General features: G+C 48.1%; 1 protein-coding gene across 6 annotated transcripts in view; it reads left to right on the forward strand.

Moving 5' to 3' along the window:
- The window catches only part of ARAP1 (ArfGAP with RhoGAP domain, ankyrin repeat and PH domain 1), a 196,633-nt gene that overhangs the window by 54,112 nt on the left and 128,482 nt on the right, over nucleotides 1-14,039 (forward strand). For 5 of the 6 annotated variants that reach the window (XM_054973345.1, XM_054973346.1, XM_054973344.1 and 2 more), the window contains one exon: nucleotides 3,161-3,971. In XM_054973345.1, coding sequence (XP_054829320.1) covers nucleotides 3,256-3,971 — 716 coding nt within the window. In that variant the 5' untranslated portion in view covers nucleotides 3,161-3,255. Of the gene's footprint in view, nucleotides 1-3,160; nucleotides 3,972-12,557; nucleotides 12,660-14,039 lie in introns of those variants that run through there. The other variant, XM_054973349.1, reaches the window with a different exon arrangement.

Here is a 14,039-nt window from a genome sequence, read left to right on the forward strand (position 1 = left end):
CGTTTAAAATGGGGCCTCACAAAGAGCTTGTTCGCGAACAGCTGATTGGGCTGTTCGTGGTTTTTTAAGTTCGTACTGCTGTTTGTGCCCATCTCTACTTTGGATTGTTCCTGAGAATGCCGCATGTTTTACTGGGCTGAGCACTGCGCTAGGATAGTGAGGCCCCAGTTGCTATCCTTGCTTGCCATAGAACTTTCTGGGTGACCTTTGCCCATTCATTCAGCCTGGCCTACCCCACAAGGTTGTTGTGAGAATGAAATGTAAATGAGAGCGATCCACAGACGTTACCTTGAGTTCCTTGGCAGAAGGGTGGGATGAAAATAAAATTAATGACAGTTTTAAACTAATTAAATGTGAGCAGCCACACCCTATTTCAAATTTCTCTGGGAAATCTTTCAGGATCCCTTCAATTATTCCCTGTGCCGTGATACCAAAGTCCAACTGACGAGAACATTGTGGGTTGCTTTTTGTTGCAAGGAGAGCAGCTGTTTGAAATGGCCCTTGGACACAATCCAGTCCACCCACAACGGTCAGCCGGGCACCCACGGGGATTTCCTCGTCCTCTTGATAACGAGAGTGGGGCCCAATCTGTTCCTATGCTTCTTCTGCTCATTCCAGTGGGGCTTGAGCAGGAAAAGGTCTTGGTGGATTGCATCTCATGATTCAGATCTCCTCATATTGCAGCCTCTTAAGAGGGCTCCAAAAATGGCTTCCTGGGGGTGACTGCTTTGCTTTAGCATAGTAGTTAAATGACTGGGTTGCAAATCAGCCCTCTGCTGGTTCGATCCCCATGACTGCCATGAGCTCAGCAGGTGGCTTTGGGTCAGCCCCTCCTCCCAGCCCAGCTCCCCAGCTGAATTGTGGGAATGATAATAACGCTGACTGTGTTCACCGCACAAAATGGGCTCTCATCTGTCCAGAAGAGCAATAGATAAGCACACCATTATGTGTGCTTATATAGTGGTTATATAGTGGTTAAAAGATCAGGCTGCAAATCAGCCCTCTGCTGGTTCGAATCCCACTCCTGCCATGAGTTCAGCAGCTGGCCTTGGGTCAGCCCCTCCTCCCAGCCCAGCTCCCCAGCTGCATTGTGGGGATAATAATAATGCTGACTTTGTTCATTGCTCTGAGGGCCAGTTTTGTGTAGTGGTTAAGAGTGCCAGGACTCTAAACTGGAGAACTGGGTTTGATTCTCCACTGCTCCACTGGAAGCCAGCTGGGTGACCTTGGGTCAGTCACAGCTCTTCCAGAGCTCTCTCAGGCCCACCCACCTCACAGGGTGTTTTGTTGTAGGGATAATAATAACATACTTTGTAAACTGCTCTGAGTGGGCATTAAGTTGTCCTGAAGGGCAGTATATAAATCAAATGTTATGATCATGTTACTATGAGTGGACACTAATCTGTCCAGAAGGGTGGTATATAAGTACCCTGGGACCAGCATACCTGAGGGACCATCTCTCCCCATATGTACCCTGGAGAGCGCTTAGATCAGCAAGTAAACACCTACTGGTGGTCCCTGGCCCCAGGGAGGCTTGACTGGCCTCGACCAGGGCCAGGGTGTTTTTTGTCCTGGCTCCAACCTGGTGGAACTCTCTGTCGGAAGACACTCGGGCCCGCCAAGATCTGGTTTTCTTTCAGCGGGCCTGCCAGACAGAGATGTTCCGCCAGGCATATGGTTGAGGCCAGCATTAGAGCCATCAAATAAACCTCCCTGCCGGTCTCCTACCAGTGGGGGACTATACGGCCGTCTGCCCCCCATGCATGAGAAGTTACTGATACCAACTCCCACCTCCACCCTTTTCTTTTATGGTGTGCCGGGAAGGACGAATGGGAGCCCCATCTTGAGATACTGGAACGTATCTTTATCTTTGATCTACTGAAATGTATGTTGTGCGAAGTGTGATTTTACTGTTTTTATTATTGTATTTTATCTGTTGCTGTTACCCGCCCTGAGCCTGCTTGGGAGGGCGGGCCATAAATTTAATAGCAATAACAACAACAACAACAATAGTAATAAACAAGAAAAATGATTAAATATAGAGATCTGGCAATAGAAACCACCTGAGTATGGAAGAAGAATGCAACAGTAGTCCCCATTGTCATTGGGGCACTGGGAATTATTTCGAAAAACTTTGCAACTTATATGGAAAAACTGCAGCTCTCTGATATAACACCTACAGAACTGCAAAAGATGGTGTTACTTGGAACAGCATGCATTTTACACCGATACCGGGCTGATACTTAGGCCTCTGGCGGAAACTTGTATCAGCTCAGCAAGGCCAATCAATGATAACATGTGCTCTTTATTTATTATTGATTGTGTTGCGTGTAAGTTGAATAATAATATTTGCCTTGTAGCAGAGACACATCTGAGCATGCAAGAAGACAGAGCTGGCCAGACCTCTAGTGGAATATAGCTTGCCCAAACCTATCTAGAAGAAATGCTAGTTTGATGGATTCTGTACCATTTTTGATCTGTAGCCCTTGAGAAGTCACTGGTGCTTTCATTGATGAAATCTGCACAAGTACGCGGACCACCCTGCACCCTCGATCTCCACCCCACCTCCCCATGGGGCTGGTCTGTGGCTCCCATGATAGCCCAACACTGTTTGGGCCTGTGGCTCTGTTTCCTCTGTTGTAGATGGTATTCTCTTTGTGGGGAGGTGGTGCTCTGTCTTGGTGCTGGAAGGAAGGCAGTGGGAGGGCTTCTGGTGTCCTGGCCTCACTGACAGTCCTTTAGATGGCACTGGATTTCTAGCCACTGTGTGTGACAGAATGTTGGACTGGATGGGCCACTGGCCTGATCCAACATGGCTTTGCTTATGTTCTTATGTTCTTATGTTCCTTGCCCCACACAAACAAAGGCAGACTTCTTGCAAAAATGCGTGCAAGCTCAGTTTTGAGCAGAGCTGGGATGGATCAGGGGATGGTGTGCCAGGCTTGGCCTGGGAAAACTGGGTTTGAAATCTCAGCACAGCCTCTAAGCTCACTGTCTTTATCACCAGTTGCCCCAAAGAGCCATGAGGATATTGTGGGGGAGCCTCCAGGTATCACCATACTCTTCATAACCTGAGTGCGTTGACTTCCTTCCTTTGTCGGATGGTTGGGCAGCCCAGCAAAGACATCTGATAGAAACTCTTTTCTGTTTTCTTCCATAGTTGTGGCCGCCATTTTGGATCCTACAAAAACCTGAGAAGGACGAGGGATGAACTGAGGCCAAGAGAGTCCCCCTTGGCTGGGCTGCCTCGCTGCCATGGCGGAAGGGGCGTCCCTGCCCATGGCCGAGTGGCTACGAGCCCTGCATCTGGAACAGTACATTGAGAACTTCGAGCGGAGCGACCTCTGGTGCGTGTGGGATTGCCAGCACTTGACCGACGAGGCCTTGACCCACCTTGGGATCCTACTGCCAGGTCACCGCAAGCGCATTCTCTCAGGTCTCCTGAAGGCCTTTACGGAGTCTCTGCCCGCTATGGAGTGCCCCAAGCTGCCGCCAAGAAGGCCGATCCCCATGAAACGTAACGTCTTCCGCAGCCATGTGGGGGCTGCTACTTCTGTGACTGTGGAGGTGACCTGCAGTGGCTCGGTGAAGCTGGCTGGTGAGAAATCCGCTGCTCAGCAGGAATCTGAGACCCTCCACCCTGTACCGCCACCCATCCCTCCGAGAGTGGGCTGCCGACCACCAGTGAAGTTTTCCTCTCCTGCTGTCTCGGAATTCTCCATGCCCTCTTTACCTGAGTCACCTTCCCTTCTGGATTTTTCTTCTCCCTCGCCGCCCCTTCCGCCCTCTGGAGGCAGGCTTAGCCCGGACACGGCATTTCTGGAAGAGGCACGGAAACAGCTGTTGCCCCCTCTGCCTGCCAAACGGCACCAGATGGAAAGCAAGCCGCCCTCTCTGAAGGCACCTCCTGTGCCAGTCCGGCCTCCTACGCTGCCGCCAAGGGTTGCCGTACACCAGAAGTCAACCACCAGGTGAGTGTAATGCAGCAAGGAGCCAGTCTGAAGCGCCTGGGAATTAAATAGTGTGGGGAGGGGGAAATGGGTCCTGGTGTCTTCCCCTCCGTCATGAATGTTGTGGTCTTGGAAGACTGTAAGTCTTGGAGGTGCTACTGGACTCTTTTTGATTTTGCTACTACAGACTAACACTTCTAACTCCTCTGAACCTTTACAGAAGCAAACTGATCTCCATATCAGAAGGAGCAGTTTGCATCTACATATCAGAAGGAGCTGTTTGCATCTACTCCTCCCTCCCCTCCTCCTCTATATCTGACCAGTTTCTTCTTGCCCTCCATGCATCTGACGAAGAGAACTTGATTCTCGAAAGCTTATGCTACAATAAAATTGGTTAGTCTTAAAGGTGCTACTGGACTCTTTTTGATTTTGTAAGTCCTTTGAGTCTGTAAGAATAGGGTAGCCCAGTATTTGGACTAGTGATCGCTACAGAAGGAGAGTGACCCTGAATCCGGAGGACAAAGACGCACCTCTGAGGGTGGTGCAGAGACGTGGGGGTGCAGGAAGAACCTGGAAAAATCGGGAAAATAACAGAAAAAGGTTTCTCCTGAATTGTTCTGTGTGCCCCCCCCCCCCGCCTTCACATCTCTAGTGAGGTAGCGCAATGTATTTTAGCTTTTCTTAGCAGAAAGTCTCCTCATTTGACTGAAGTGGTTTTGGGATTTGCTTTGAAAGAACTTGGACTGAACTTTCTGGGTTTCCCTAATTGTTGGTGCCTTTTGTAACTTCTTTCCAAAGTTGGGATCTTGTTTATGTTTTGTTCTTGGAGCGCCGCACTGGTTGTGTCGCAGCCTGCCCCCCTGGAAACCTTTCCAAGTATTTTGCAGAGGCCAGGCATGCTCAGAGCGCTGCATGATGTGATCTGATGTGAGTGACGCCCTGGCCACACACTGCCTTGCTGCAGTCATAACTGGAGCAGTCGATTGCTACACAACAGAAGCCGCCACCCCGATACAGAGAGTGCTTTATAATGTTCCATGCGTTTCACATGCAGAGTCTCAGCAATGGAAAATACACAGAAAAAGGGCAACCAAAATGCTCAAGGCATAATGGAGTAGTTTTGCTATGTGCATTTTTTAGAATAAAGATCACTAAGAGATCGTGCGGAGACATGATGGAGGCGTATGCAATTATGAATTGTACAGGGACAGGGGATATGTAGAGAACTTCTTCTCCCTGTTCCATAATACTAGAACTCGAAGTTATTGGAAAAGAGGTTCGTGGCAGAGAAAGGGACTTCTTTAGTCAAGGAGTGGTTAAACTGTGGAATTCACTGCCAGAGGAAACAGGGATTGCTAGAGGCATAGACAGCTTTGAAAGGGGAATTAGACAGATTCGTGGAGGAGAGGTCTGTCAGTGGCTACTAGCCACGGTGACTAAAGAGAACCTCCATATTTAGAGGCAGTCAACCTCTGAGACTCAGAGGAAGGCCTTGGCCTGTATGTAGGGTACCTAGTTGCCCACTAGTGGTAGGCAGTCTTCTGGGGGTTTGCCCCATTGTCTGCTGATCGCTGGTGATTGGCGGGAGGAGGTCAAACCCCTGGCAGCTGCCCGCCACTAGCAGGCAACAGCGGGCACACTGCTGGCAGGGCGCGTCGTCATGTCCTCAAGTGACATCATTGAGCCACCAGTGGGCATGCTCCTGTGCTTCACAGGGGGTGATTTTGGCTCCAAACGGGATGGTTTGGCCCTGTACAAAGTCCAGGAGCATGCCTACTGCCAGTGCAATGACATCATTTCCTGGAAGTGACTTCATTGCATTGGTGCCAGGAGTGTGTGTGTGAGGAACGACCTGCAGGTAAGTGCTGGGTTCCCCCTCCTGCCAGGGGGACCTGGCACCTCTACCTGTACACCCTGTTTGTTTGACCCTCCAGGGGAACTGGCTTGGCTGCTGTGCAAAACAGGATCTGGGACTAAATGGGATCTGGGATCTGGTCCGGCAGGGCTCTTCTTATATTCCCTGTCTTGATGTAAGCTATAAGGCAGGGCAGTATTCTTATCTCCTATTGCAGGGGTGGGCAAATTGCCGCCCGCGGGCCACATGCGGCCCACTACAGAGTTTTTTGTGGCCCGCCAAGACAGTCAGAAAAATCCGCCTTGAACCGAGATTTCCTTCCCATGCGCGATATGAAATTAGCACAATAAATAAATTGAATAAAACTACCACTATTTTATTTAATTTATATTTATTGATTTTTATGATACAATTTATACCTTTTCTGAAATGCAAAGTTAACTAATGAATGCAATCATTTTAAAAGGTGCGGCCCTCTGCTAACCTCCGCTCCCACAAAGTGGCCCCCGAGCCAAAACAATTGCCCACCCCTGTCCTATTGTATCGGGAGGGACTGGGGGGTCTGAAGGTGCAAAATAATGGCATGGCTGAAGTCACTTGGAGAGTTGATGGCAGAGGCAAGAGTCACACGGGGAAACGGCATTAACCATTACTCTTCAAAAGGGAGATTGAAAGAGATTGGTGGCTGTTGCTGGAGAAAGAGAGAGCCACCGGAAAGGGGCAGAGTCCTCTGGCCGGAATCATCTCCGCGAAGCAGGAGCCCGGCAAGGCTGCGCTCGTGTGAGGATTCCTGGTTTGGTGCTGCCATCTAGTCTTGAACTCGTTCAACTGCACCCCAGGCTCTAGAACTCTGGGGACATGAGAGAAGGGAAGAGTTATAGCAAGTTACAGGCGGGAGGTGACTTGATGGCACATCACACACACAGGTACAGGCCCAACAATCTAAGAGTCTCTCTGCACGAGACATCCTTCATGTGAAGAATACGTGTCGCGAGATGCAATGGTCGCTGGGGAGGATAGTTTAAAAAGACAGAGCAGGCAGCAGGCAGCAGGGCAAAGGCTTTGCTATACACTGAAGCTGTGTGAAGGGGCTGTGAAATGCCAGAAGGGAAACTTCAGCCCGTTATAACCTCTTCATGCCCAAGCCCAGCTCTGGAAGGCAGCTCCAGCCCATTTCCATTCCTGGCTGCCCTCTGGTTGCAATCTCACATAGTTTTAGACTGGAGAGGTCAAAATGACAGAGCCTTTGGGGAGGCGAAGATGAAATTAACAAACCTTTGGAGGAGTGATCTTCACCGGCTCTGTTTTTTTAAACTACGCTTCCTGGCTAACATTGCGTCTCTCTACACTTGACAAACATGCACCAAGGCGTCTCGTGCAGAGGGACTCTGAGAGAAGCTTTTCTGGGGGGAACTGAATGAAAAACATTCAAGTGCCCAGGTCACAGCTAAATGGCTCAGCCCCTGCTGGGCAAGCTCAAGGGGTCCCCTTCTCACTCCAGACCCCAAGACTTGCAGCCCTGAGCTAAGTGAACCTTGGATCTAATGCTGAAAATGTATAGACATGGGGAGGGTGCCTAGCTCTGTGGAGGGTACAGTTGCCAACTGTAGGTTGGGAAATTCCTGGAGATTTGAGGGTGGAGTCTGGGGAGCATGGAGTTTGGGATGGGGAAGGACCTTAGGAGGTTATAATGCCCTCTAAAGTGGCCATTTTCTCCCGGGCAGCTGATCTCTAGATGAGTTCTGACTCCAGGAGATCTCCAGGTCCCACCTGGATGTTGGCAACCTTCATTGAACGGCCCCTGCTTTCGTATGCAGGAGGCTCCAGTCGTTGTGTGCCGGGCTGGATTTATGTACGATTTCATTTATTTGTCGTCCCCTCTCTCCAGAACTGCTTGAAGCAGCTGACAGCTATTAAAAACAATAATGAACAAGCAAGAGACAATAAACGGAATAAAACACAAATTATACCAATAAAACTATCCAAGTCAATAACCAATCAATCAAACCAAGCCAAGAAAAAAATGCCCATAAAAACAAACCAGGAAGTAAAAGCGTATGAAAGAGAGCGGTGCAAAATGAGATTGGTAAATCTGTCCTCAGGATCAGTCCATAAAATAGCCATCAAATGGTGGAACCCCCTTTGTAAACCCCGTGGTGGGTGGGCCAAGGGGCTAGCCCCTTCCTCCCGTGGGGTTTCTTCTCTTCATTGCTTTGTGGCTGCCCTTGATGACTCCTGCTGCTCTGCCAGGGTTGAGCTTTTTTAAAAAATTAACTGCTGGTTTTGTCAGTCCTTGGATTTTATAGTTTATACTGGCACTGGTTTTTATTGTTTACCCAAACTTTTAGCTGGGGCTAGGTTATACATTTTAATCTGCTCACTGCTTTGTTAACTTGTTGGGAGGTGCAATGCAAATGCAGCCAATTAAATAAATTAGGGAACCTGGTCGCATGCAGCTCTCATTCCTTTGTGTGTGTGTGGGGGGGGGGGCTTGTGTGGGATCAGACCCCTCTCTGCATAGCCAGCAAATACATCACTGTGTTTTTTTTTACCCACTCAGTTGGCATCCTGCCTTTTAGTGCGGGCAAGAACCAACCCCCAGCATTCAGCTAGCCCATTCTGCAGAGGGGAGAGGCCTGCACCCCTTCTCCTGGGCTGGATCCTGTGTACACACAGAAATCCTGTCCAGATGCATTGAGGGAGATCAGAGGTGCAGGCTGGGCACTGTCCAACCCCCTGTCCAATGCAGGAATAGCCTAAAGCATCCCTGACAGCTGCTCCTTGAAGACTGCCAATGAGGGGGAGCCCACCACACCCCCACAAAAATTGAAGAGAATATACAACATAAAATCGCTGTATTAGAACTCATCAAGAAACTGAATGCTACATATTCTCCTGGCTTAAATAGAAACTTGGGTTTCCTTACTCATTGTTTTTGTTGAATTATATTTATACCATTTTCAACGTTTTAATTTTTAAAATATTTTAATGATTGCTGCCTTAGGGGCCCTTTTTGGGTAGAAAGGTGGCATACAGATGTTTTAAGTAAATAAATAAATTGCTAAGAGAACCCACGTTTTAGACATTTTAATTCGTAATCTTGTACCAGTATCACTTAATTTTCACTTAAACTGTTCATTATACTTCGTCACTTTTCTTATCTGTTTGAACCTTTGATTTCTTTCCCCATCCGTTGTGTGTAACAGCTACGTCTGTTGATTTGTGACAAGATACCTAACTTTTCTACCTCAGCTCCTTCCTTTCCTTCTAGAGAATTTATACTTGAAAGATTCCTGGCAGAATTCACACCAAGCCTCTCTGCCTTGTCTCCCCCTGTAATCGTCCCCACAAGACGAATTCCCGGTGTGATTTGCCCTTCACATATCTGAAGAAGTGAGGGGTGACCCATGAAAGCTCACGTTTATAAATGTCGCTCGTCTTTAAGGTGCCACAGGATTTTGGTTTGCCCTAAAATTCAGTCAGCATTTTGCTTACTAGGATCAGCTCAATTCTTGTCTGGATTGAGTTGCACTTTATTGGCTCCTGCACCCAGCTACTCGCTGTCTCTAGAGCATCCAACGCCTGCTGGTCTGAAAGGATACTTTGGCTGCCAGCACCAGAAGCCCCGAGAGATCCAGCAGAACCAACTGAGATTTGTTTTCAGGGCGACAATGGCTCTTTCAGTCTCCAAAATGGGTTGGAAGCCAGGTTGAAATGGGTCTAGGTGATCCATTCAAGGTGCCCCCGGGTGCCGGGCGAGTATCCCACTGGCACTTGGAAGATGTTTGTGATGTCCCAGAGAATGTCCACTGCATCTTGGCCCACCAAGTATCCACTCCTCCATTGGAGCACATGGCTTGTCAGGATTAAAAAGAGAGAGAGAGAAAGAGAACTTCACAAACAGAAAAAGACCCTCCTTTTTTGCATGCTGCGTTTTGATTTTTTTTTTTCATTCTTGAATTGTTTTCTGGCGGCTGCTGTGCATCACCTGCCCTGGGGCATGTCTCTGAGCGCCATTTCTGAATGGGCCAACAGGTAGTAGGCCTATATATTGTCGAAGGCTTTCACGGCCAGTGAACGATGGTTGTTGTGGATTTTCCAGGCTGTATCGCAGTGGTCTTGGCATTGTAGTTCCTGACATTTTGCCAGCAGCTGTGACTGGCATCGTCAGAGGTGTAGCACCAAAAGACAGAGATCTCTCAGTGTCAAACTGTGGAGAAAATGTTTGCAGGTAATTTATATCTACTCAGGAAGGTGGGTTTGGGCTGAGTCATCCTGTAAGAGTTTCCCAGGGTGTGGAATGCTAATGGAATGCTAATGCTTCACTGTATCCTGTTCTTTTGCATATGAATTGGTGCTTGATATGCTAATCTTATCTGCAGGGCTATTGTAAGATGTAGAGTATTTTGTTAGCCTGGTGTTTTTCAGGACTGGAAACCATGCTCTATTCATTCTTAAAGTCTCTTCTTTCCTGTTGAAGTTGTGCTTATGCTTATGAATTTCAATGTCTTCCCTGTGCAATCTGACAAAGTAGTTGGCAGTGTTGTCCAGTATTTTGGTGTCCTGGAATAAGATACTGTGTCCTGCAAAACGTCAGGAACTACAATGCCAAGACCACGGCGATACAGCCTGAAACTTACACAACAACCAGGTAGTAGGCCTCTCTGCAGCCCCTTCTCTCTGTCCCTCCTCCCTGTTAATGTATTAAAATATTTTATACCTCTTCTCCCCCATCTCTCAAATGGTGATTCAAGAGAATTCCAGTTAGAAAGTTTCAGGTCGGTAACCGTGGTTAGTCTGCAGTAGAACAGGAGGATTTGGGGCCAGGGTGTTATTTGTGGGGTTAGCGGAAATGCTCATTGGATATAATGAGAACACACACACTCCAGAGTTAGCTCTGTACAATAGTTTACTACATAAAAGGATAAAGGTTATATTGGAAGGAAATATGAAATGGCTAACTAGCTACATCTTGGATAGCTTCTGAACTAAACAGAGACTTGGAGCAAGCTGTTACATCCTTGAGAGTGAAACTAGACTGAACAAAGAGCAATAAACTTCTGTGTATCTTTCTGCTTAATCGCCCCCCCACCAATAAACTGGTTGCCTAATAGAGAATCCTAATTCTAGTGCATTAAGCATAGAGACTCCCATTTTTATGGAGGGAAACTTAACTCAGGAAACTTAAGTTGGACATCTAAATGGTTACATGCAGATAGGTTTACTAAGTAACACAGACAACAGTTTAACTCTTTCATGACTGAACGTAAACCCTTGCTAATTCCTAACATGGGCACCTGAGAGACCAAAAAAGAAGGGAGCTCTGACTCTCGAAGCTTACACCCTGAAAATCTGGATGGTCTCTAAGGTGCTGTTGGACTCAAGTTAGGAAGTGGCTCAGTGGGAGAACTGGGGATCCCAGGTGCCCACCGGTGATGGGCAATCTCTTGGAGGTTTACTTGCTTGCATGCCAGTTGCTGGCAACTGGTGGAAGGTTTTGGGCCACCCAGAGATCACCTGTCATTGGCAGGCGTCCCGGGAACACTGCTAGCGGGCACATTTCCAGTGGATGCAACGATGTCACTTCCAGAGGTGATGTCATTGCGCCGGCCATGGGAGTACTCCTGTGCGTTGTTTGGGGCCAATTTTGGCCACACAAAGAAGCACTCCTGTGGCTGGCGTGATGACATCACTTCCGGAAGTGACATCACATTGGCACTGGGATCATGCTCGAAGAACACACTCCTGCCAAGTACCTGGTCCCCCCCCCTCCTCTAGGGACCTGGGAACCTTAGAGAAAACCCCTGAAGAAAGTCCCAAGCTCAGTCCTTGGGTGTTCCAGTTAGAAGGGTCCTAGCAGCTGTTGGGGAAGAACTGAGAGCTTGGAGACCCACAAGGGTTAGGTTGGGCCATTAAATGACTCCGGAGCCAGCTGAGCTAAGTCCCTCTAGCAGCAACCGTTCAGATTGGTGATGAAGGCGTGCTTATTATTTCCTCTCTTAGTGCTACCAGCTGAGTTGTAGCCCTCCGGGGACTCCCCCAGCAAGCAAAAATGCCAGTCCACACTTGAAAGATGCTGCCCTCTGAAGAGGCAGTGCTGTGCTCTGGATAGATCCGTGGTCTAACTAGTTCCAAGCTGACGATGTATGTTGTGCCACAGAGGTGGTGGATTGCTTGGAGAAGGGAGCTTTCCCTTGAATCACTCTGTGTGTTGCAGGGTGGTGGTTGGTGGTGCTGCGTAAATAATAATTGCAAAAATGGATCAATAAAGAACGGCACAGGAAGCCGGCCCTGCAGAAGCACTCTAGCCCCTGGGGGACGGAGGAAGCCGCAGTATTTGCCCAGCCGGTTCAGCTTGACAGGAATCCGAATGTTGCCTGGATCCCGTCTTTGTTAGCCTCAGAGAATCCTCCTCTGCTGCTGTGCAAATATAGCTTAGCACTTCGGATAATGTATTTTTTTTGCAAAGGCTCGTATCGGAGGAGGAAGTCTCGGCCCTGGTGAATGCTGTGTGGCTTCCTTTTTCTTCTTCTCTCTCTTTTTTAAAGCTCTTAGGCTTTCAGGAAGTTCAGATCAGGAAGTCCTTTGCATGAAAAAAGCTGGTTCCGAGCGGGGGCGTGCTATCCAGTTTGGCTGCCCCCCCCATCCCAGTTCTTAGTATTTGTTTGGCCAGGAGGCGGCAGGGAAGGAAAGCTCTCCGTCAGGTTTACAAAGAAAGCCTCTGGACGTGACGGTGCTGTGTGCCACTGAGCTCTCGCTCGGTTACTTTCTGGGAACAAAATCTGTGTAATCCCTTTTATTGGGGCAAAGCAGGCTTCCGCCCAAGATGGGAGCACCTTCTCCACTTTCCTCAGGTAACAGTGGGAACGTTTGTCTGAACTTTTTGGGCTGGGGGAGGTTTGCGATGGAAGGAGGTTGGGCAAGAGGGGCTTTCAATCTTTTTGCAAAGTTATAGATCCAGAGGAGTTAGCCGTGTTAGTCTGTAGTAGCAAAATCAAAAAGAGTTCAGTAGCACCTTTAAGACTAACCAACTTTATAGCAGCATAAGCTTTCGAGAATCACGTTCTCTTCGTCAGATCTCTTCATTCAGTTCTCTTCGTCTCATCTGACGAAGAGAACGTGATTCTCGAAAGCTTATGCTACAATAAAATTGGTTAGTCTTAAAGGTGCTACTGGACTCTTTTTGATTTTGCAAAGTTAGGCATGGCAGAGGAGAACAGACTGCTCTATTTGCTCTGCTTTCCCTTCCACCCCCACCGTAGCTTGGCTTTTTAAAACTGAATAAAAATTGAGTTCAGCAGTACCTTAAGAGACCAACCCGATTTTCCAGGATGTCATTTTTTGCGAGTCAAAACTCAGCTAGTTGGTGATAACATTTATCGTTGGATGTGTTTTTAAGCCTGTATTGGTTGATGTTTTGTTGATGTTAGCCGCCCTGAGCCCATTCGTGGGAAGGGTAGGATATCAGTCTAATAAAATAAAATAAGTGTGCTTGCCTGCTTCAAGTGAGGTTCCACCACTCTTTGGAAAGAGAGTTGGGGCTTTTATTGGGCAGTGATTGGATGGAAATAAAATGCAGGTTTATGTACAGTGATATGGACCCTTCCTCCTAATAAATGTTAGCATTGCAACTTTTGATTTGTATGCGCACAAGTTGGAAGCTCTCCTGAGAAAAGTTTAGAGGGCAGGTGACTGCCAAGTTGTGCCATTCCGAAATAAGGAGAGAAAGCGAGCATGCCCCTGTGGAGTGTCCTTGAGACTGGGTTTCTCCTGGCACTCAGAGCCAAGATGGTGTAGTATGGTATAATGGTTAGTGTGTCAGACAAGGGACTAGGAGAACCGGGTTCAAATCTCTCTGCTCTGAAGCTTACGGAGTGACCGTAGTCCAGTCAGCCTATCCAACCTCACAAGATCGTTGTGAGGACAAAGGAAGAGGAGAAGAAGAACCGAACTATTCAAAAAGGCTTTTTACTCAAATGGGAGGGCTGTATTGTAGGGAAGATGCTTCGCTAATGAGAGCCAAACTACAAGTGACGCCTTACACAGGTTGGACACTTGTCAACTTCCCTCAAGTTCTGATGGGAAATGTAGGCGCCCTGGTTTTACAGCTTGGCTCTCCATTACAGCTGCAAGACCAGGATGCCTACATTCCCCATCAAAACTTGAGGGAAGCCGACAAGTGTCCAACCTGTGTAAGGCGTCACTTGTAGTTTGGCTCTGAGTTAGGGACCATA

This window comes from Eublepharis macularius, chromosome 3, assembly GCF_028583425.1.
Source record: "Eublepharis macularius isolate TG4126 chromosome 3, MPM_Emac_v1.0, whole genome shotgun sequence".
In the NCBI taxonomy this organism is placed as follows: Eukaryota; Metazoa; Chordata; class Lepidosauria; order Squamata; family Eublepharidae; genus Eublepharis; species Eublepharis macularius.